This window comes from Rhipicephalus sanguineus, chromosome 4, assembly GCF_013339695.2.
Source record: "Rhipicephalus sanguineus isolate Rsan-2018 chromosome 4, BIME_Rsan_1.4, whole genome shotgun sequence".
NCBI lineage: Eukaryota > Metazoa > Arthropoda > Arachnida > Ixodida > Ixodidae > Rhipicephalus > Rhipicephalus sanguineus.
In genome coordinates this window covers 57860105-57884375 of record NC_051179.1, presented here as the reverse complement: position 1 = coordinate 57884375, position 24271 = coordinate 57860105, and the positions used below count along the sequence as shown (strand labels likewise).

Genomic DNA, 24271 nt, shown 5'->3' with positions numbered 1-24271 from the left:
TGTGTGCAGCAGTCGTAAACGCCCACCGCGCTACCGCTATTTTCGAGAGTTGCGGGAAAGCTCGCCGCCTGTCAACGGAGCGCGGGCGGTTTGGGGTGGCCGAGTTCGATATATCCATTATACGTCAAACTTCGTTCGAAATAAAAAATTAAAAATGCATGCGATTTCCCACGTGATATAGGAACCGTTCGATATAGGCAATAATTCGATATGTCCATGTTCGATATATCGAGGTTTGACTGTATTTTATATTTCGAATTCTCGATATATCGAACTATTTCGCGGTCCCCTTTGAGTTCAATATATCCGGGATCGACTGTATGACGAGTGGACTAGCAGTGGAACAGAGGCCCTAGTGATACGAGAGCATTTCACACCAGTTCAACTCCCATCCAATAACCCTCCCAAGGCAAGCACATATCAGTCTCTAAATGCACAGTGCTTGGAACCTTGCTGCTGCACCATCTCCTCAGTGTGATTTAATTAGTCTCATTCAACTGTGCATATTCAGGAGAACGAAAGTCACAAAGCACATCATCACTGGAGAGGCCACAGGCAAAATTGAAACCAAAGCAGTGCTACCTTCTGCACGGGCCAATAATTTCCACAATGCAAGCTTCAGCAATAACAGGCATGGGCCCCTTCCACAATTTTTTATTTTTGAAAAAGCTTACTACAGTGCTGACTGACAAGCGGTAGCACATCTCGGCCTTTGCATTGCAGGTTATCTCGCTTCTCTTTCTAGAAACCTTGCAAGAGAGCTGTTAATTTTTTCTGCGCTTTGTGGGTATCAGCGACACTAGCCAGAAGACTCAAGTTTGCAATTCACTGTTAGCACCTAATAAAGAGGGGTTCCTCGCCGGTACTGAACGTATTCATGAGAGCTTGTGCGAGCACAGAAATGCCCGATAAGTGCATTTCTGCGCGATAAGAAATGCCCGGCAGGCTTTGAGAGCTATTTCGGATGTCGCTGTGGTGATCTGACCACATGAGCGAAGTAAAAGAGCATGAATTCATTTTTTTGGATGATTTCGTGGTCACCAGGAAGTAACGAAAATCGCACGTTGACTTCATAAAAAGACATGCCCAGCCTTTTCCATAGCTTAGTGTACACCATGTCGAAATTCAGATAACCTAATAATGGCAACAAGAAAGGCAATTACGACCCGTGAACGAGCAAACTAAACGTGCAGCGCTAGTGCAATGTCGAGCATGATTCCACCGACCTACCTGACCGAGTGATGTCCATCCATGTAAGGTGTGGATGATGGAACGGATGCAGTGACTGACGCCTGCTCCGTTTGAACCAGCCCTGGCGGCATCGTGGGTTGTGCAGTGGACACCGCTGCCAAGCCATCCGCAGCCCCGAAGTCAAATGTGTCCGTGCCAAACTCGAGGCCACCGAACTGGACTTCTAGCGATGACACAGCACTGTCCTCTGGCATTTCCACTGCAGACTCCGGTATCTGCAGAGAGTGCGCGAAGTGACATTCTCAGTGCTTACAGCATGACAAAGCAAGCTTCCGAGGACACACAGCACAAGGCAATGAAATCAGGCACTGAAGAAGTGTACTTGAAAGCAAAAACACTGCTGCAATGCAGAAAAATTGCACACCTCTCTCAATGGCCCATAGTCAGTCGCCTGTAAGTGTAAGTGGCACCGAAAACAGATCCTGTGACCAAATCCTGCATCTATGGTACCCAAACGCATAACCTTCGAGATTGGTGGCTCTCGCTAAGAGACAAGAGGTCGTACCCCAATTATCTTTAAGTATAAAGAACTACAGCTGTGTACTGACCTTATTATATCTGTCTTTTGGGCATTTCAGTAGAGGAGTTTGATATGACAGATTTACAAATTCGCCATTTCGAAGGCACAAAACCATGACATGTTTTCGCTCTTCGCTAGATTGTGTTTGAATTATCCACCAAATGTCGCAACTACAGGGTCAAGTCCACTCGAATGCGCTGATTTAGTTGAACGTGGATGGTTCTTCGGAATTGCAAGACCGAGCACCTCGCTATGTACACTAACCTTCGAAGGTGGTGGCACACGCACCCTCGGTGTCTTTGTCCGCTGGGGTGCAGGAACAGGCTTGGAGGTTGTGACGGAAGAAGAGTCCGCAGAGGACACCACCTGAGTCACGGGGTAGCTGCTGTTGCTCACCGAATTGGCTGCCGAGCCAACCTAACAATGAATGGAGAGGTTCGCGCATGATGTCATGGTAACCACATGCTTCTAGGCAACGCAAAATGCTGAGACAACAGCCAGATCATGCACTGAAGAAAAAGACAACACACAGGGAGCAAATGACAATGACAGGCTATGTCCTCCATCAGAAAGAAATGCTACAGAAGAGCAAATATAGTAAATGAACATTTTAATGAGGTTTTGATCAAGGTTTTGATCACAGTTTTGGAGAGGCAGTTTTTAACTTCTCTGTAGCAATTTTTCGCGAGAACACCCTTTTGGAGCAGGAAGCTTTTGGCTCAGCTATTCCACCAGTGATCATGAAAATTATGCAAGCATGCTCCCCCATGGCATACCTGCACAGTGCTTCATCTATATTGACAAGCTGTGCCACAGATGTACGTAACTTACGTGCCCAAAAAGAGCCACCAATGCTACATGAAGTCAAGTGCAATTCACCTGCCAAGGTAAGAGTTCTATTATGTGGGGATGCTCGCATTCCCTGATAAGTGTAGCTGCATGGCACTTGTGCCATAATACAGTTGCTGACTGATTTTTTGGACTCCAAAAATTCGGACTTGATGGATGTTTCGGGCTTCATAAATGCATCGTCAATGTTCCCATAGAAGTACAGTCAATCCCGGATATATCGAGCTCGAAGGGGACTGCAAAATAGTTCGATATATTGATAATTTGAAATACGCATATTTAAGGCTTTAATTAAAGCACTGCAGGCCTCGACACAGTTTTCCGAAATCGTAAAAAGCGCGAACATAACGATTCGCTCACATATGCTAAAGAACAAGGCGAGAAGTTCTTCTCTTGCAAGTTAGCGCACTTTATTTCTCATGCAAATAGTCCATAAACTTGTCTTGCTTCTTGCGTGCCGTGAATTCATCAAGTCAATATCATTGAAGCTTTCCAGGTAAGTAAATTCAACACCTTCGGCCACAACAGCGGTGACCGACGCTGAACACTGATGTGAGCTCTGTAGCGCGGTAAGGGTCTAGCGGTGGCAACGGCGGCTGGCATCTTCAAACCGCATGGGTCCATTTCTGCAGCACCGGCAACGTCAGCTATGATCTCGGCATCGATGCAATCAGAAACAGCTACATCGTTATCTGCACCGACAAAGTCACTCGCTGTGCTCCCGTCCGATACGGCGCCCGGAAACGCTAATAAGTCGCAAAATTCACTGATGCACCTTAACGCCGTAGTCGGCGGTCATGACACACCCAAAGTCGTCACCTGGCACCAAGGCCCGTAAGGAAATGGTGCACGACGGTGCTTTACTTGACGTTGTTCCAAGCACCGGTCATCATTTTTATCGCTACAAGCGGGACAATGTTTCGTTCGACTACTGAATGACGATTTATCAAGAGCGGAGCGAGAAGTACACATGCCACAAGATAACAACACTGCACGAAGAAACATTTCTCCACCGTCGACATGTTGGCGATACCGATGGCACTTGTGGCTTTGTAGAAGGCAGCCACTACTTTGGCGAGAAATGCGAAAAAAAAAAAAAAAAAAGCGTAGCCTCTGAGATCTGCATGCTTTGCGGGCCCGCATGCCATCGTGCGCGAACAGACAAGGAAGGGAATGCAAACATTACAACAAGGTTGCCAAGTCACTTCGAATTCTCATTTTGGTGCCCTTGGCAATCAGCCTCTTTGAAAAACACTAGCCCATGCATTAAAACCTGCGGATTGCACGTCAAATATACCGGTGAACTGACAAGCGCTGCGCAACGAACTAGAGCAACGCAATTTCGTCACCTGCGCGCGACGAGGGACTGGAACTTACAAGAATTCGGCCGAAAAATGATGAATATTTGTTAGGAAAAATGCACTTTCTGGACTTTTAGGAAGTTTAGGTTTCGCGATCAGCCAGTTGCGTTTTCACTGTTCTCTTGCGCTGGGCTACAATAACTATTCGGCAAAATTCAAGCTCACTGTTACAGAATTTGCCTAAGGAAACGAGAACCGTGCCGCAGAAGAGTTCGCTTTTTAATACAAGACCGGGAAGGAGACCATTCCGAGGACTGAAGCATGGAAAGTTTCCTGCCGTTGAAGAATACCTTTTCAAATATGTGCGAGAGCTTAGGCCCACCGGTATCGCAGTGCCGTGGCACCTCGTTACTTCCAGCATTGTCGCGAAGAGCTTCAAGACGACGCCTCAACGCACTCGACGGAACCAAGGACGACGCACTTTGGGAGGGTGGTGACAGCGGCCGCGGCAATGATTCTCAGTCGGACTTCTCAACCAGTGATTCTGACTAGACCGTGCATGACCGAATCTGGCTGGTTAAAGTATGTGCTAATTCTGTTAAAAACCCTTCGTTTGCGCTATAATTTATTTTCTTCTTTAATGTATTATATCGCACAGTTAGGACTATATAATGTGCGTTATTTCAGATGTGCTCGCGAAATCTCCGCGTAATTTGCGCACCACACCCGCTTTTTGGAGTTCCAAATTCGCCAAAAAAAAGTGCGCAAATTATGCGAGTAAATACAGTAACGTCGTGGTCACGTGCGTTGAAAAATCTGGGACAACCAGCTTAAATGTAAAGAAACGCTACCGCTGTGTCAGCAGATGAAACTTTGCGCCGCATGAGCGTCTGTTCTTTCTGCATTGCCGCCTGGAAATATGGGGCTAGGTTTGCTGCAGAGCAGAAGTGATATCCTCGAGCATAGGCATTTGGGATACGATCACGTACGTTCGCAATATCACGCGCGACTCACTCCGTCTAAGAAGAAAACTGCCGCCCCGCTAAAGGCCTAAGGGGGGACACGGGTCTTAGAAGGCCGAAAATCGTGAAAAAATCGACTTTTTGAAGCTGACATTTTCGGAATCTGTATCTATTTTTGCACAAATCTGCTAAGTTTCTAGCTTCTATTTTAATTATTTCCGCCGTAAAATCAATTTGTAACACCAATATGAGGTGTGTCTGAGCGCAAATTGACGCTAAAATCGCGCTCTTTCCGCGCCGAACCGTTGCCGGTACACACGGGCTATCGTGGCCATCTTGATCTCGTTTGGAAGAGCCGTTCTTCATCTTCAATTTCCCACCACCGCTGGCTCGCCTTGCTCATTGGTTTTCTAGCAGAAACGCGTCATCGAGAAGTACAAGCGCGCGATTCTATTGGCTGCTTGGGGCACGTGACAAAATCTAGGCATCCGATTGGCCAAGCAGCGTTTCCGGCATCTGCTTCACCGCCGAGATGGCCGAGACACGGGTGAGCGTGCGCCTTTTGTCTTCGTATTGTCGACTGCCTACAGCTATGGGTCGTGTCATCAAGAAGTTCCGCACCAAACACAAATTTGGAAAGTGGGTGAGGCGTTTGCTAGCCGAGAACTTCAGGAAGCGCCCCGCAATGACCCAGGACAACGAGGATGACAAACTCGCAGCGGCCAGCGCGGTAGGCCTAACGGACGCTAGTCCTACGAGCCCGTTGGTTGCCGACAACGTCGTGGAAAGCGGCCGTGTGCATCACGACACACAAATTCTGCAACCCCAACAGATAGAGGACAAGAAGAAGAAGGCAGAAGAGAAGCTGCAAGAGATTTCATCTGTTGCGGCGACGGAACGGAAGCGCAGCCTTATCGCTAAACGCGCGGACGCCGCGGGTCCCCCATCTGATGAAATGGCCTTCACCATCCTGGACTTGGGAGGCGGTAAATGCTTTTATCATATTGCATTTAAAGGGGCCCTGCAACACCTTTCTTAGTTACATTGGAATAGTCTCATTATTGACGTATGACTCTTCACGAGTCATATGCCGCAAAAATTTTTCGAATCCGTCAAGTCTAAGTGGTGTTACCAAATTATAGAGATCACGTTCCGCAGCTTTCTCCCTCAACTCAACGCCACGAGCGCGCGGAAAGCTAGGCCAGCTAGGCAGCGAGTCAACGGAGGGAGCGCAGAGGAGCGAAGCTCCGCCCAAGAGCGCCGGCGGAGTTTTTTTCTTCATCTTTTTTCTCTCTGACGTCTGGGCGCAACCACGTGGTCTGTGCTGCCACTTCCGGTCGGCTTGCGTCGTTCTCGTCGAGCGGAGTCGATCGCACTGTGTATCGCGCGTGCTTGAAAATTGCGCGTCGGTTTGGTAATGTTGGGTGTGCACCTCGAATGCCGTAGTGTTTTCATCGCTCTGCCAACCATGGAAGCAAACCTGCGCGCTTGTTTGGAACGAATGACAGCTGATATCGGTTTCGGCCCATACTCCGATACACCGCCTCGTAAGACGGCACTGGCAGACGACCCCGAAGCGCCGCCATTACCGGACGCCAGCATTGTTATCGGAGACACGCTGCGCCCTTGCCTCGGTCGGTCGTGAGAACGTGCCGACGATGCAGTTCTCAGCTGACGAGGCAACACTCGAACGGCTGCCACTCTCAACGGCAACCGGCGATGGTCAAAAGCACAGAAATATTCACGTTTTCGGCACTGCGCATGGCGAAGAAAACGGAACCACGCAACTACGAGCAGACGAGCTGTCGGTGAGACCTGAAGTGCTAATATTAATGTTTGTTCGGTGTTTTTAACGCGATAACATAATATAAACATACATATTATCTACTTATTGAACTCAAAATTAACAGCGAAAGTAATAATGAGGGTGTTATCGTGATTATAGCATCAGCCAATGGTGGAACTGCCGACAATCGCGTCATATTTTGCGGACTAATACATTATTTGTCGAGAGAAGAGCGAGCGATTTTCAGCTGACTTTGAGAATTTATTGTAAATTCCAGGCTGTGCGCATCGCTATAATATTTGGCTCGCGTGTTCTCGGGAGCCTCGACTACCGATCGGCAGCGCTTTTTGAGCATGCTCGAGTGTTGCAGGGCCCCTTTAAAGTGCAAGATTTGCAACGGAGACGCCGAGATCAGGAGAAGCGAGCGGGAATATGGCCTTGCCGTCAAGCTTGAGCTAGTGTGTGTGAACTGCGTGATGGGTCGTCAGAGTGGAGTTCGCTGCAGGTCGACGGACAGCAGAAAATAAATCCATTCACAATGAACGTGCTCGCCACCCGCGCAATGCAGGCTACTGGCAACAGGCAGACTGCTTTTAACGACATATTTGCAATGATGAACATATCGCGTCGCGGCCTCCACACGAAAACGTGGCAGGCGTACGTGAAGAATAAGCTAACACCTGCCGCTACTCTTGCTGCCTCGAAACTTATGAGTGAGTGCGCGAGTTCGGTTCGCGACATCCACGCGGAACTCAACATGGACAACCCGGGAAACATAGTCGTGTCACACGACGGGTCGTGGATGACGCGCGGACACTGTTGCATATTGGCGTCGGTACCGTCATTGAACTGATAAGCGGCCTCGTTCTTGACTACGTCGTCCTCGAAGGAGGGGGACCCCGCTTACGAAGAGTGGAAAGAGAGCCACGTGTGCCAGCGAAACACAACAAAGAAAGCTGGGGAAATGGAGGTAGAGGCTGCCCTCATTTTTATTCAAAAGATCACTAGAGCGGCATAGTGTCAGGTACACAACCGTGCTTTCAGATGGCGACAGCTGGACGTACCTGGCGCTACAAGAAGAGAACGTGTATGGGTACGTTCCGATCACCAAGGAAGACTGCATGAATCACGTGAAGAAGCGGATGGGTACGGCCCTGTGCAATTTGGTGGACAAGCACAAGAAAAGCACTGGGCTGGAGAGCCTCTCGGGAAAAGGCCGTCTGACTGGGGATCTCATCAACAAGTTGAGTTCATATTACGGATGGGCCCTGAAATCTCACGACAATGTGGATGCCATGCAAAGGGCAGTGATGGCCACTCATTATCATGTGACATCAAACGATGAAGTGGCCAACCGCACATTTTGCCCAACAGGGACCGACTCATGGTGTCGGCAAAATGCTACAGACGCTAAGGGTGAGCCTGCACCCAAGCATCCGCGCAGCTTGCCTCCTCACGTCTGTGAGGCGTTATTGCCCATTTATCAGAGGCTTGCTGACAAGAAACTACTGCAACAATGCCAACGGGGCAAGACGCAAAACAGCAACGAGTGCTCACACTCCATGATATGGGCACTTGCGCCGAAGGACCGACATGCTTCATTGTTTGCCGTTGAAGCAGCTGTAGCTGAAGCAGTCAAGAAGTTTAATGCTGGTAATGAGAGAAGCTCTGCAGGCATACTAAAAGAGCTTGGCCTCAACCCTGGCATCCACAGTTCAAGCGCATGGCGGAAAAGGATTGCCGTCGTTCTGTGGCTTCAGCAAGCAAACGCTCGTCGACTGATAACTTGCAGCAGAAGTTGAAAAAAAGGCATGCTCATGCTAACAATCAGTCTGATTATATGCCTGGTGCATATTAATCACAAAAAGTATGTGTGCCTTTGATATTTCTCATTCTGTAATGCTAAATAAAGTTTTAACCTTTTTTGCTCATTTTCTCAGAACATGGATCTAGGACAACTAGAGCTACAATTCTTTTTGCACAACCTAGCTAAATGTGCATAAAAAGCAATGCTGCAAGCAGATTTTCAATCTGCAATTCCAAATTTGTTTATATTAATTTAAAATTTTCTTGTTTTTGGCTAGGTGTAGACCATGAACTCATTTGGCTGTAAATTGAGAAGTAGTTCAATTTCCAATCAGCTTGCAGCGTTGCTCTCTTTAGGCTTTCTAGTATCCATATATGAGTTTATAATGATGTTATGTTGCATAGATAATTTTTTATTGTTTCGGCAAACAATAGAATGAGATTACTAATTATCTCTGGAAATAATTGACCTGTGTAAAATATAACTGGATAGTTAAATAAAGCTGAAAAAACTGAACAAAGCAGTGCAGTTTCATCTAACTTGGCCAAGAAATAACCTATGTTATCTCTAAAAACCATGTCCCCCCTTAAGGGGAGACACTGGTCTCGAAACGAAAAGTTTTATTATTGGAGATATTGTAATGAAATTGGGTGTGTATATGTATTTCTTCCTCCTGTTTTCAAAAATATAATTAGTTTTCATGTACTTCAATTAGTTATCAAATTGTGAGAGCATAAGTGAAATCTAATTAGGTAATTTCTTACGGGTCATTAAGACACTTTCCCTCAGTATTTTTAGGTTCTGTTTAAGATGCAGCTGTAGCCAAAGACCTGCCATGTGGAGCTATGCTATTTATATTGTCACTGAGATACAGTAAAAGCTCGTTAATTCGGATTTCACGGGACCGGAAAAAATGTCCGAATTAACCGAATGCCGAATTAACGAATAAACAGGAAAAACAACATTAAAATCAAGTTGCAGAGGCATACCTTTATTTGCTGAAGTATTTTGTAATGGTCGTCTGCGTTTTCGCGCAGATTCCGGCTGACATTACAATTTTTCTTAACTCTTCCAAACGGCCAACAGCACGCAAACTGTTGCAAGTGCTCAGGCAAACGTCCTCTAATATCAAAAGCGCCTCCGAGACTTCCCGTGAGGTGCGACGACGAGGTCACAACATCATTAATAATTTCTTGATCGGGCAGGAGACCAGTCGTGGCGACAAAATCATCAATCGCGATGTAGTCCTGAAGGGTCATATTGTGGGAACGACAGCATCGAAGGTCGGACAGTCATCGTCGGTGGACTCGGCTGATAACTCGTCGATGCCATCGTCAGCTACTGCCGCATGCTCGGGCCTCACATGTAAACACGGTCACAACGGGGAAAAATAAGAGAACTCCGCAAGAAGAGACGGTGCCGACACAACACAAGGGAAAATGGCGTCGGAGGCGCATTGGAGCGAAGAAAGAAGACGCCGACGTTCGGTGACGCTGCGATCGCCCCCACTAGTTGATGACGATGGTGATGTCACTCAGGTTTCGGTTTCGCTCCAGTGGTGCCAGCGATGCTTTACCACACTTTTGTGTAGCGGCAGCCGTCAGCATTTGTCCGAATTAAGCGGTGCGGAGCCCAATTCTGACGAATTAACGAAGGTTTGCTCCCGTAGATTAACATGCACTTTGGCCGGGACCAATAGAGCCGTCCGAATTATCCGAATTTCCGAATTAACGGGTGTCGAATTAACGAGCTTTTACTGTATATCATCATATAAGAACTTTCAATTGTATTGACATTGTGTCATCTTGAAATGCAACTAGCTCTCATTATTGTTCACAAAATTTCATATGTTCATCTTAGCCACAAAAAAATAGCATAGCTCCACAGTCCTATTTCTTACGAATTCAACGGTATAAAATTTATCAAAATTACCTTACAGAAACATAATGAAAAGATCCGTAAGGCTGGTCAAGTTGGCAAAAAATGTGAAGCTGAGAAAATCGCGTTTGAAGTTTGACACGCACTGTATAAATTTCTAAAAGGAACCTTTAATCATAAATTTTATTCACATGTTCCCCATCTGTTTCCCTTCAAAACAAAACAGAAAGTGTCTTGTTCCACCCAAGGAATCATATCTAAAAAAATTTTCCAATGTGTAAAGCATGATCAAAACCCCACCATGACAAGCGGCTGGGGGGTTCTGGAAAAGCCATGGGGTATGAGGCTCAAGCGACTGGCTGCTCATATGTCTTTTCAGTCTTTAGGAAGAACCTTCTAGATGTTAGGCAGCATGTTACCCTGGGTAATAGGTTGCTATGCTTGAGAGAATACCTTCAAAGTAGTCCAGGACTGTAATCTTCAGTTGCACCCGTTTTGTGTCGCCTTGCAAGTCTTTTTTGTGTTGGTGCTCTTCAGATGAGTTGCATTTGCCTTGCGTAAACACAGAGAGTCTTTTTCTAGGCTTCGTCGAACAAGGCAATCCCCAGCAACATAGCCCAAACTTGCAGCAATGGACTCGTTGGTTGCCCTTCTTCCTTGGTTGTAGATGGCAACAGCCTCAGCGGCAGCTCGCTTCACACTTTCCAGCGAAGCGTTCCCATTCTTTGAAGTTTGGGTCCAGATGACTGAATGAAGACTCTCACTCGCGTTCTGGGTCTTCCCTTCACAGCACCGTGCCAGCAGGCTCTCACAACTGCTGGCACAGTGCTGCGAAATCACAATTGCTGCAAGAAAAAATAAGCTTTACCGCAAGGCCGTACTCCTTGTCCGTTGCCTTCCTCACGCTGAGACTTTTTGCGTCGCATTTGTCGCACTTCGCTTGTGCAAAAAAGTTATTCAAAACTTTCATATCGACGAGCAAAAAATCAGTCCCGGCGTCACCGGTCTGGCGCTCCGCGCTGACTCCAAGGTCGAACTTGCGCTGGGTAGCTGACTTTCCAGACAGAACAGTCTTCGTTTGCGCCGATCTCTCAACTCGCTGCGCCTGCTCCGCCGTTGAGTAGTACGCGGCATCAACCCGAAGTGTTTCGCTAGTCGAACTTGGTCCCACGGTGTCGTCAGTTGAAGTTCCCGGCAGATCCAAAGGGTCCGGCCGCGACTCCAACTCCGCTGCCGACGGTGCACTTGTAGCCGGCGCCTTCTTGTTCCAAGCCCGTTTTTTACGGCTTCCAAAAGCTTGTTGCGTCGATGGTTTCAGACGAGAGTCTCCAGGCATCTCGATCGCGTGTAAAAACTACCGGCACAAAGTGGAAACACGATCCGTCGAGAAACACGCACGATCGCAAAAGCAGGCGCACACAAACGGACAGCCACGGCGGAGAACCCAACACAAAGAAAAAAAAATGACGTTGATGACGTGTTGGTCGCGCCAGCCAATGGGAGACTCGGAAAGGCGCGCTTGAAAAGCGCGCCGCGTGAGAGCCAATCAGTGGCCTGGAAACGACCTTCAGAAAACCCGCGACGGCGGCCGTTCTGCTTGAGCGACACCATTTTGAGATGGCGCAAAATGTGCACAAAGAAAACAGCTTCAAATCTAGCCCAAGATGGCGGCGCTCGGCCCGCTGCAACGCTCATGGCGCGCGCGGGAAGTTCGAACGAATTTCGTCCTTTTGGGGACATTTTAGTGCTGCCGGGGTGCTTTGAAAGGCGATTTTATCGCGTTTCCCGACCGAATTTAGCGTTAGCAATTTGAGAGTAGGTGCTCAGAAGTACAAACGCCTCGAAAATAAGCTTTGCGAAAAATCGATTTTTTGACCATTTTTGATCGTTCCAAGACCCGCGTCTCCCCTTAACAAGCTCAACTCTTCGCATTGCATGTAACAATCGCGTTACAACACGATGTACGAAATCTCGCTAAAGCGATAAGTATCCCCGAAAGCGACAGCTACATCGCACACTTGCGCTGATCAGTTTGCGTTCTGTCTTGTGTTCTGTTTGCGATCAGTTTGCCCAACATTACAAAGTGCGTATCTACCTTTCAAAACTCGAACAGGCGTCAACTTCAGCTGCCGGTACTCCTCTCGGATAACTAACCAGTCATTCAGCAAGCAATGCTCAGGAGAACGAAAGTCATAATGAAGTTCGTCATTGAAGAGGTACCGGCATTCGAATTGTGACAGACCCCTTGGAGACAGTGCAAAAGCAATGTAACTAATGCATGCCGAATTACCTAACACACACAAGCGTTTCGAGCACTGTGCTGTAAAGCTGGAAGTACAACTAAGCCAAAGGGCGATACTCATATATGATCAGATCTTGCTTCAAGCCATCTATTTACTCGCTGCGCAACCGTGGTCAAACCCAACCAAGAGAACTTCACTAAACCAAATGCAATGGGCACTTCCCTAACCGGAAAAAAAAAGAAAAAAGAGTAAGATAAAAAGACAAGAAAATGCACGACCACACCTAACATGCATGCTTCGAATTTTTGCTATGACAAAACGAAACGTGTGTAAGTTTACGTATCTAATGGCCAGTGGAATTGCAATTGATATTCCTTTTTGCCACTACTGGACCAGAAAGAACCTTTATCCATGCTGTTCACCATCACAAGTTTCTTATAAGACCTCACTGATGTGACAAGCATTTGTGGGCCTCGAAGAATCTCCAAGAATGCATGAAGCCGCTTTCTTGCCACCACGATGGCACAGAAAAAAAAAAACACCATTTTAACTGGCTTACACCTTTTACAACTTGCAAGTATTTGGCATTCTGACCAATGCAAGAAAGCACCAGTAGCTTTGCGAAGCTTTCCTCTGACAGCAACATGCAAGCAGTGTTCGCATTCCCACTCGGCACATGAACATCGCATCCTATTGCCATCGAGAACCTTGCATACATTCAGTCGGGCAGCTAGTGCACTTTCAATGTTGAAGACTTCTGCGGCAATGAATTTCACTATTCGCAGACGCCATTAGTGGTGTGCGAATAGTGCAACTTCACCTCGAATCGATAGTGCCGATAAGTCTCCAAAAATAGTGAACAGAATATCGAATACTGAAGCATGCGCATACATGGGAGTGTCGATTGATCGCTGATGGAAGAACCGCTGTTCTAATCAGCAATGGCACACCTGAAGGCAAACAGCTGGTGATGGCAATTTGTTTGAGGGGGTACCGGTATTTGATAGAAGCGCTCTTATCGGCTCTCCATCACGTTTTTCTCGACTGCCACATGCAATGCACTGTTGTGCTTGATCATCATGTTTCACCACCTCGAGTGCTCATGGGTTCAAAAACTTTCGGTGCTTGTTCACAGCAGCCTTGAGAAGAGCTGCCATTCTCCATGTCAAAAAACTAACGTGCAGTGAGGCGCAAGTGGGTAATTTGGGCGGTGCAGCAGTGAAGGTTGTAGTGCAACCAAATTTTTAGGACACTAAACAGTAAGACTTTTTACAGGTCGAGAAAGTGGAAATAACCAAGGACGCACTGCGAAACTAGCAAGGCCTGGGCATCAGAGTTACAATATCAAGCTACCCTACTCAAACCTGCTGTGGTTACGTTTCTCTAATGCACTAGGAGCTGAATACTCACCCCAACAGCCGCCTTGATGGATTCCGTGGCTTGCTGGTTGTACTGTGCCACACTGATCGACTCATGTGGAGACTCCTTCAACAACTGTATGATGCTCGCCGTGTCGGGCGCTGGCGGAGGTATCGCAGCCGCTCCACTTGCAGTGAACACCTTAGTTTCCAGCTGGCCAGTCCAGTCCTCTTCACTCCAGTCTTCACTGACCGCCAGGTCATTCCAGTTGCCTGAGTGAAATTAAGAGTAGTAGACGCAGGCACATGTTGCTATTTCTGCAATCACTTCCACACTTGAGAAATCGGGCAGGGGATCGTGTACAAGGAACTGCCAACACAAGCAGAACAGCATGACTGAGCATCCTTCCAAAATATGTGCAAGCGAAGCATGCAATTAGCACAGGACTCTCGCTCTCTTTCTTTTGTTTTTAGATAAAAGTTGCTGTGTTGGTTACTTTGGCTGTCAAAACTAATCATTTGGCTAACTTTATAGCAAACCCCACATTCAATTGCAATTTAATTTATATTCTTGTCATGTGTGCCCAATGCCATCAAGACTAGCCACTCGTTATAAGTCCAGCTGTGGCACTGCATGCCATGAACCCACGCAGCAGACTACAAAGGACACCATAGTGGACTTGCAGCATCCTAAGATTTTCGGAATCAAACTTCTGCCCAATATGTGTACTTATAAAAGAGGAAAAAAAAAATATGCGTTCTCGCATCTCATTACAAGCGAAGTGTGGCTGCAGCCAAGAAATGCACCCACAAAACCTCGCGCGCAAAAAAATACAGCGGAACAATGGAAACAAACAGCAGCGAAGTGTGTCTCTAGATCCGCTGTTCTCACACGAACTGTAGAGAACCGAAGCACAACCACCTACCGACTGCCATGGTGTCCTGCTGCTGCTGTTGCTGCTGGCTTCCTCTGGATGCTCGCTGTCCTCCGGCAGACGTGCTGTTGGTCCACGTGTCCATGGACTGAGGGAAGCCGTCATGGCCGCCCAGCCCTCGGTTCTGGAACGTGCGGCTACCACGTCCCCCACCAACACCACCTCCTCTGCCGCCCCGGCCACCACGTCCTGAATGCACAGAACAAGGCGAGGGACATCAATGACTGTACAGAAGCCAAACACATGTTGCGCAGAGTACAGGCCGATACCCTCAAACTTCATAATAACGTAGCCACGTTTGACACGAAAGTAACTTCGTTACATCTGAAAATTCGTTGTAAACGTATTAACACTTTATCTGTGACAAAACTATTATTTATTTGCTTCGTTTATAACTGAAAACTTGTTATATCCCCATTCACAATACCAAGGTTTGAATGTACTGGTGACTCTAGACAAGTCCACTTATCGAAACGCCGGCTCCAAGCACACACCTCCTGTTTATGAATTTTTCATCTAGAGCAGCGAGGTCACAAAATGACCAGCTACAAATTGTCGCAATGCAAACACCCCCTATTTACAGTAAAACCTCGATAATTCGAAGGCCGCCGGACCGCGAAAATTCTTCGAATTAAGCGGATTTTCAAATTAACCGAAATGAAGGAAAAAAAGCAAACAAGCGCTACAAGATGAAATCACATTTATTTTCTTTGCGAGAAAAAGGTTATTGGAAATAATCGGTGATATTGGACTGCTTATTGCGGTAGTTCGCCGCCCCAAGTGCCATGTTCTCAAACCTGCTCACAATACTCAGCATTTCACTGTCACCACCGCTGCACTCGACAAAGCTGCGGAAGGTGTTCACGGCATCGACAACTGAGGCCAAAGCGGGCGCGCGGGCGGGCTCGTTATCGTCACCATCATCGCCGTCTAGCCCAGTGTCGACAACGTCCTCGTGTACATCAGCGTACGATGTTTGGACCCCCGCCTCAACACTGGAATACTCCACGAAGCCTAGTCCCTCGCCGTCGCCGGAGTCGGTGATCCGGGCGCACATCGAGTCTCCCTCGTCGTCTAGGCCGGACGAGCTGCAATCTTCATCAAGATCTTCGCCACCTTGTTTGCGGAACCCGGCATGTTCAAAACAGCGCCTGATCACCTTTGACTCCAACTCCTTCCAGGCAAAGGCAATTAAACAGATCGCACCAAGCAGATCGATGTGGTATTGCTTTCCACTGTCGTAGCAAAGCAGAACCCGCTTCAACAGGTGGTGGCGGTAAAGCTTCCTCGTTTGCAGGATCACCCCTTGGTCCATCGGCTGCGATATGGCCGTAGTATTCGCAGGGAGGAAGACGATCTTGACGGCTTCCAGGTTTCTGATGTCCCCGTGGGCCGGGCAATTATCGATAACAAAAAGCACTTTCCGCCCTTTGGCGGCAAACTTCCGGTCAAGGAACCGCACGTATTCCTCGAATATCGCCGCCGTCATCCAGGCCTTCTTGTTGTGTCTGTACATGACGACATCTCTCGGAGGAAGGCGCGCGTTCTTAAAGCACCTAGGCTTACCCGCTCGGCCGATTACGAGCAGTGGAAGCTTGTCGTTCCCGGACATGTTCGCGCCGAACAAAATGGATATTCTCTCCTTGGGCTGCTTTCTCCCCGAGACAGTGGTGTCCTTGGCAGCAAATGTTTTCGTGGGAAGCATCTTGTAGAACAAGGCTGCCTCATCCAAGTTGTAGACGTCGTCCTCTCCAAACTCCTGAAGCAGCGGTGCCAGCGTACGCATCTGCCAGTCGTCAACGACGTTCGTGTCGGCGCTACCGCTTTCCCCGCACACGGTCAAGTATGTAAGGTTATTTCGCTCTTTAAATCGGGCGAACCAACCATTACTGCACTTAAAGCCTTCGTGGCCAAGGCGCAGTGCCAGGTCATCGGCCTTCTCCCGAAGGATGGTGCCGTTCACGGGAAGATGAGCTGCGTTTGCGTGCTGCAGCCACTTCATCAAAGCGACCTCAACGTCCGGGTACGTTGGGAAGCGAATCCTTGATCGCTTTGACGAATGCGTTTTCCCATATGCCTCGAGCAACTTTTCTTTGTTCTTCAAGATGGTCGAGAGCGTCGACAAGGGCATCTTGTGCTTTTCGGCGAGTTGGGTCTTAGTGCACGTCGACTTCTCAGCCTCCTCGATTAAGGACACCTTCTCCCGCAGCGTCAGCGTCTTGTACTTCGGCATCGTGAGTCCAACAAGCGGTCAGGACTTCGCACGCGGCAAATGCAGGCGTAGGCGGCGAAGTAAACAAGACTAATGCAAGACGGCGAATGGTCCAAGCGTCCAAGCACGCGAGCTACGTGAAAAACGCGAAACGGAATGCGTGAAAAACGGGAAAACGCGAACGTGGAAAACACGAAACGGAAAACGCATTTTAACCCGTTTCCGGTACTCCAACTACTATGACCTCCGAGATAAGCGTCGCCGGAAGGCTGTTTCACGTCCGTTGCTGCCGGCGGGAATTACGAATTATCCGGATGAAACCCCGCGGGCTGTTCAAATAATCCGGTAAAATTTGCATTGAAAAACACGGGACCGCGGAAGTTCTTCGAATTAACCGAAATTTCCAATTATCCGAGTTCGAATTAGCGAGGTTTTACTGTATTTATTTTTTATCTAGAGCAGTGAGGTCATGAAATGACTGGCTGCCTCAGAACAGACGCCCATAGCTCCAATTTTGCTGTCACATGAAGCAAGCAGCAAGTTGGCCGCATGACGTCAGTGGGTCACCGGCGTCTTTCACAAGCAAGAGGCCCAAAATGAAGCACGGTGGAACAGGATGCCACTCACTGCTGCCTCCTCGTGGTCGCATGTCGCCAGTCCGCTCGCCAGTGCGCCCGTCTTCTAGGTTTCGCTCGTTCTTCTCGATTTCCTTGTTCTTCCCTGCAACAAGCACAACGAACAGAGGGTTAACCCTTTGAGGGTCAATCTTTTTTTTGTGAAATGTGTCCCAAAAATGTATTTTTTTTTTAAATGCTGAATTTTTGGGGTGACCGTAAAGTGACAAAATGTTTGTGTTTTTACATGCACATGGTTTTTTTCATGAGTAACAGCAAGATAAATTACATAAAAAAACTATAAGACAAACAATTATGCATTGCAATAAATGTTTGTGTAGTTCATAGACATACAAAAATAAGTGCACGAAGTGGCATCAAGTGGAAACACGGAGGGAGAAAAGCCTCTTTTTATCCAGTCAGCATCGTCTGGCCGCGCATGCTTTTGAGATGTCGCTCGCTCATCAACATCTTAACCTTGATTCGTGAGTAACGCCTCGTATGATGGACTGACATTTACTGAATCAGATTCTGATTCACCAGTCCAGCTGCGATTCGGAGGAATCGCCGCTAGACTCACTTTTGCAGCCGAGAAACCGGCATGCACTTCCATAGCGCAAGCAAACTGCGCGGGTTCGCGATACCACTACATAGCCGCACGTGAGACTGCATAAAGTTCACAGCACTAAGGTTACACGGCAGACAAAAGTCACTGTCGCAGCTCTAGATAAGCCTTGCAGTATGCTCATGTGCTCCCGTACTTTTACAGTCAAACCCCGCTACAACAAAATTGACGGTGCTCGGAAAAAGGTTCGTTGAAGCGAACATTTCGTTGTAGTGAAATCGAAAAAAAAATAGAACAGTGAAACTTTTATTTCCAATATTCAAAAAGTGTCTGCTGCTTCCTTCGCGTCCCCAGCAGCGTTACGACGCGATTCTCATATATGCATAGCGACGCCACGTTGAAAAGCACGCAGAAACAACGGTTTCCGCGAACGAATCAAACAGGCACGGGCGCGTAACACGAACACGAACGCTAGCTATTCACCGACAACGGCAACATGCAGGCGAGCTATCGCGGAGCGATGACTTACGCCTTATTCTATGCTATTATCCACCACTCTCGTCTGGCTAATCCCGTTGATAGCGCAGATGAATTGTTGCTCCGACCACCGGTCACACTGGCCAAGCGCGAAAAGCACGAAAAGCATTGGCATTGGAAAAGGCATCATTCCGCGACTGCACCCCAGGGCTGCTCACGTTGATAAAGTGAATGTGGCGGATGTACCGTCGCTCTGACCACTAGCGAAGCGTGAAAAGCACGAAAAGTATTGGAAAGGCATCGGAAAAGCAATCATTTCGCGATTGCACCCCAGTGTCAACCATGGTGTCGACAACTGAGCTTTGGCTTCGGATTGTCTGCGACTCAGAAGCAACTCAAGCCATTTGCGAAAGCAGGGCAGTCTGATCGCCGTCGCTATCGAGCAATGGCGGCCCCCATGCTCAGTCAACAGCGGCGGTTTCTGGTGGTTCCAACATGCGATTCAGACTTTGAATTCATATTTTTATGTTCTAAAATGCATCAAAATGTCCGAGATTGTGTTTATTGCACGGTAAATTAAATTTTTGAGCCCTGAATGGCATCGTCAAATTTCGTTGAAGCGGAACGGCAGCAGAAAAAGTGTTCGTTGTGGCGAGCATATTTATGCATTGACTCCTATGGCCTGTTGACGGGGAACCAAGAATTTTTCGTTGTACCGGAAATTTCGTTGAAGCGAGTTCGTTGTAACGGAGTTCAACTGTACAGCCGTGATGTTACGAATCGAAGCACGCTCGGTTACAGGAACATGGCCAAAGTGTTCAAAGTGGGCAAAAAGCACAAGACTCACAGCTGCCTCCGCGACCTCCTCCTCTGCCTCCTCCGCTAGACCCCCGGGGCATGTTGCGTGGGGGGCCGCCCTCCCCGCGAGGCCCCCCACGGTTTTCCTTGTTACTGCTCGCGGGGCCACCTTGGTCCCCTTTCTGCTGCTGTTGTTGCTGCTGCTGCTGGTTGCCCTCCTTCACGGGCTTCTTCTTCTTGCCCCGAGTCTCCCACTCGCCCTGCACGGGGAAGGCACCTTTCATACATATGACAGCTCCCGTGGCCCAGCAGAAACTAACAGCAGGGCCCATATTGGCCCTCTCTTGTTTTTGGCACCTTTACTCAAGCTAACCCCACTATTAAATGACCACACGACAACCTACCTGAGATGTGCATGATGCATAAGGGCGCAGCAGTAAAATACAAAAGCAACCAAATAAGAGGCAGTCCCCTGATTACAGAAGATTCTACAGTAGCCGATTCCAACCCCCGCTCTTCGATTTTCCACTTCTGGCTACCCGCAGGCTGCCAGAGCCAGCTAGAGCGCGCTTTTTTCTCGGGTTACAGTAGTCTGTGGCAATATTTTCCCAAGAAGCAAGACAAAAGAGCTCCAGGCAAGGAGAATGCTTAGTTTACCGTAAGCTCAGTGTTTGTAGTCTCTTCCTCCCCACTACCACACGGAAACGGCTAAGTAATTCGCAACCATGAACGAGGATGCCATGCCTCAACGGGGCAAGCAATACCGCACTCATGTTGACACCAAATGGACAGCATCTGGCACTGACCTCCTGCTTGTTGCCTTCAATGAGCATGGTGATGGCTCGCGTGGGGTCATTGTCGCAGTCATGCAGTGCTATCACGACTGCATCACTGGACTGGCCTGTCACCTCCATCACCTGCAGTAGAAATAACAGCAATGAGTATACAACACATACCACCGCGACAGTGTAATGCAGCCAATAACCGTACTAAAATGGTGCGCAATGCTCCACAAAACAATCGGCATTCTGAACACACTCGAAAGAAGGAATGCCTGCTTGGCTTCTTTAGAGGATGGCTGCAACGGCTGTCCATTATTGCAACATAAGTGCACACATTGCACTAAGTGATGTGAAAGAAAGCCAAGGGCTTCTTTAGGCACGACTGAAGCTCAACTGCAAAGCAGTGTGTTACAGTACAGAAAAATGGTGTTAAAATGTTCATAGCATTTATCCAGTGGGCAGCATGGCCATCCCATTTAAAGAGCGCAGTCTTGATCACAAATGTGTGGAAGGCACAAACCTTGTCCTAAGTGACATGTGAAAGAGACCAATTAACATTAATAAACATCACTAAGCTGTGGGCTGTAGCAGTTGCCAAGAGGACAAAATTACAAAAACAAAGCAGTCTCGAAAGCACACAGTGCACTGCGGTCTCGGAGGATCCGTCTACATGAGCAGCTTATACGCTGCCAACAGTCATTGACAACAGAAGATCCCGCAGCTTGAAGCATTTGCCTTGCCAGCTAAGCTACGCTGGCACATGCCCAACAGGAAGCAAACCTGTTGAACTCCCCGGAGAGAGCAATGCAGTCTCCTTGCCTAATGTCACAGAGTGCTACCAGAATGGCAAAGTGCTCCTCACCTGTTGGACTTTGTTCTTGATGTCCGGATCGTCCTGCTTCGTTGGGTCATTGATAATCTGTGCCAGCCGGATCTGTTCGGGAGTTGGCTGCAGAAATGTATAAGGTTGTCTCAGCTTCGGCGTGACTGTCTGCGGCACCTTTGCAATAAGCCTTGACAAAGCATGCGGACATTTACTGTGGCTACTCAAGAGTCGATGAAAGTGTCAGCTTCATGCTAGAAACACAGGATGCAATGAGTGGTAGAAGGGCGCTGGCATCCTATCAACATACACACCCGAGGTATTCGCTAGTCCAGCGCTTCTGGCAGGAGTAGAAAACATAGTATGTGTCTAACAAGACGCAATAGTTGGTTTTCTCTGGCATCCCCAGATAGCGTCACCCTCTGCGCATCAGCAAAATATTCTTTGTCAGCTGCTGTGGTTGAAAGCAGTCCTGGCTTCATCTAGTCGCCAGCGATTCCATGCCATGCCCTGTTTGAACTTCTTCCAAGCACCAAGATTGCCCAGCTAGCATTACACGTTTTGTGATATGGGCATCCCCCCCTACCCTAGACACACTGCTAAGAACCGTGCTATTCTGTGCACAAAGGAATGCACAACAATGCAACAAGCATCAACCGATGGCTACAACTGAATAAACGTGCTCTACTAGCAGCTGCCAGAAGGTCATATCGAACCATCGACACAAAACTTGTACATGTTGGAGGCGAGGGTGCTCACATAGGGCTTAAGGAAAGACCCACACTAAGTATGGTTCAACATTAACCCAGTTTCCAAATGATCAAGTTCAGTGTGAAAGCAACTAACACAATCCCACATCCCTCTCTTTATGAAGCATGTTTCAAGCGTCAGAAGCTAGCACTTGCAATAACACTATAACAGAACTAACACAACGTTTGCCAACTTGCTTTGCCGATCTCTGCTCAATGAATACCGGTTCATCACACTTACTGACCTAAAAAGTAACTATGGCCGAACGCAGTAGGAAATGTCAAGGTAAACTTAAGCTAAGCATAAAATATGCCAAAGCAAGCTGACAAACTTCAAATTTTAGGCATGACTTACACTGCAATTGACATGTGCAAGCAACGTGCATAGCTAAAAGCAAACCTTGCCGACCATGAAAAGCTTAAAGGCAATCATGGAAATGAGAATGGATGTGATCCAACGTGGCATGTGCAGTAGAATTCTTTACTTTGCACTGCTGCTGTTAAGAGCACAGATCCTAGTGTTAAATGCGCTGAGCCATCACTCACAGCATAACAACGAACCTAGATACTGATACAATTGAGGAGAGCTACAAGGTGGGCTAGTTGGTGTTCATTCATCTTCAAAGATGCGCCTAGTTAACACAGACACTGTACAGAACGAATAAATACGGGACACACGACGTCCTTCTGATGAAAAGATTCATACAAGTTCAAAATTTCATAATTAAATGACACAGAGATGATGAATAACGATTACTTCTGCTACTAAAGTTTTCTTTTCTGGCGTCAATTTCCTACGAGGTGCTCTCGACTGCACACGGTGGTGAGCAGAAAAGTGGGCTGCGGTGATGGCATGAGTGTCTGTGACGAGAAATTTACAGCGCGCGCGAAACGAACAAAGAGACGGTAATACGCAAGGAAAGAACAAAGAGAGTTCAAAGAAAAAAAAAAAAGTGCGACGCGAGAAGGGTAGGGGGGAGCGGGCGCCAGCCCGATGCCATGCAGGGACACTCACCTGGACTTTGGGAATGAAGCCGTCGGGCGGCTTGGCATGCCCATCTGTGGCAGTGACCGCCTTGGGGGACTGTGTCGTCGCCGCCGACGGTGACTTGTTCCCTCGATCCCGGCTGCTTTTCCCCGCCCTCTGTGTATTACTCGAACTCATCACTTGAATACCGTATGTACAAAATGTTATGTACAAAAGCTGCGGGGAGAGAAAGAGAGAATTTTTTTTTATAAACGATCGAAATCGTAGGCACGGCGGTTTCACGTTGCGTTACCCAAGCTAACCGCAGGGAAACCCCGACCGGGCGACGAGATACAGGCGCGTGCCTGAGCTACGGCGCACTTCGCGCAAAAGACACGCGCTACAGTACAAACTACGTCGTCTTCTCGCGAATAACGCTGTAAAGTGGACGATAAACGCGAGACGCAGACTACGAAGAAAAAACTCGCGGTTTTCGAAGCAGCTTCTGTCGATACCAGTCGGTTAAAAAAAAATTTAAAAAAAAGACGGGGGTCAAACCTAGCCGCGATTCAACTTTCACTGGATAGGGGAGATCGGGTTAAACGGCATCGGAGAAAGAGAAAAGGGACTCTTGAAAGCGGCACTCTAGGCGTGAGCAGCCGCCTAAGACAAAAAGAAGCCGATTGACTTCGAGAGAAGCGAGTTTTATAAGACGGCATCGATTTCAGAATTCGGTTCGTTTCATAACGAACGGAGCTTCTGCGATGACGGTAGTGGCCGCGGTAAAAGCGAGGCGACACAGCGGTTAGGCCTAGCTCCTAAGCCTCGTACGCGCACACACAAACGCGACGAAAAAACAATTTTCCAACGGCTTACGCGGTCTTAATGCGAATTCACATCGACCCTTCGGGATTTCGTGGCTCGGGAAAAACGTGCAACAATATCATACACGCGACGAGTCCGAGGACGGAGCTACCTCGGTTATCTTAGAACAATAAAACACGTCCAAAATGCGTTTACCTTGGAAATGCGCTCACAAAACGCTGCTTGTGTGTCACGTGACGAAGCAAACCTCTCGTCGTCGGTGACGTCAGAATGTGGACGCAGTTTCGTATTTGTGTAGACAGTCGTAAGATTTTTCCAGTGGATTTTTCTCGCAAGTTTATACAAATGAACAAGGAAGTAAGTACTGCAATTCAGTTTAAAAAATGTTTGCATAATGTAACTGACGATTTGTTTGCTTGCTACGTGTAAATGATGGGCACGGCGCCAAAAGTACGTAAAACATAGCCTTCGAGATTTGTTTTTGAAATTGTGGAGGAAGCTGTAAGAATGAACACAGCCTCTCGATAAGAATTCATTTGTGTGTGTTTTAATATAATTGATCTTGTTGT

The 24271-nt window shown here is 47.8% G+C and overlaps 1 protein-coding gene across 6 annotated transcripts in view; it reads right to left on the bottom strand.

The window, feature by feature from the left end:
• Positions 1-23956, bottom strand: part of LOC119390040 (protein lingerer) — an 84429-nt gene extending 60473 nt beyond the window's left edge. For 5 of the 6 annotated variants that reach the window (XR_005183209.2, XR_005183208.2, XM_037657555.2 and 2 more), the window contains exons 1-10: positions 23898-23956; positions 22926-23114; positions 21201-21287; positions 20363-20473; positions 19606-19816; positions 17730-17822; positions 14882-15079; positions 14008-14228; positions 2036-2188; positions 1231-1466 (exon numbers count right to left, since the gene is read on the bottom strand). Coding sequence is in view for 4 of the 6 variants with exons in the window: in XM_037657555.2 (XP_037513483.1) it covers positions 1231-1466; positions 2036-2188; positions 14008-14228; positions 14882-15079; positions 17730-17822; positions 19606-19816; positions 20363-20473; positions 21201-21287; positions 22926-23075 (1460 nt within the window). In the remaining 2 variants the exon portion in view is untranslated. Of the gene's footprint in view, positions 1-1230; positions 1467-2035; positions 2189-14007; positions 14229-14881; positions 15080-17729; positions 17823-19605; positions 19817-20362; positions 20474-21200; positions 21288-22925; positions 23115-23753; positions 23777-23897 lie in introns of those variants that run through there. The other variant, XM_037657557.2, reaches the window with a different exon arrangement.
• Between the last annotated feature and the right edge of the window lie 315 nt (positions 23957-24271).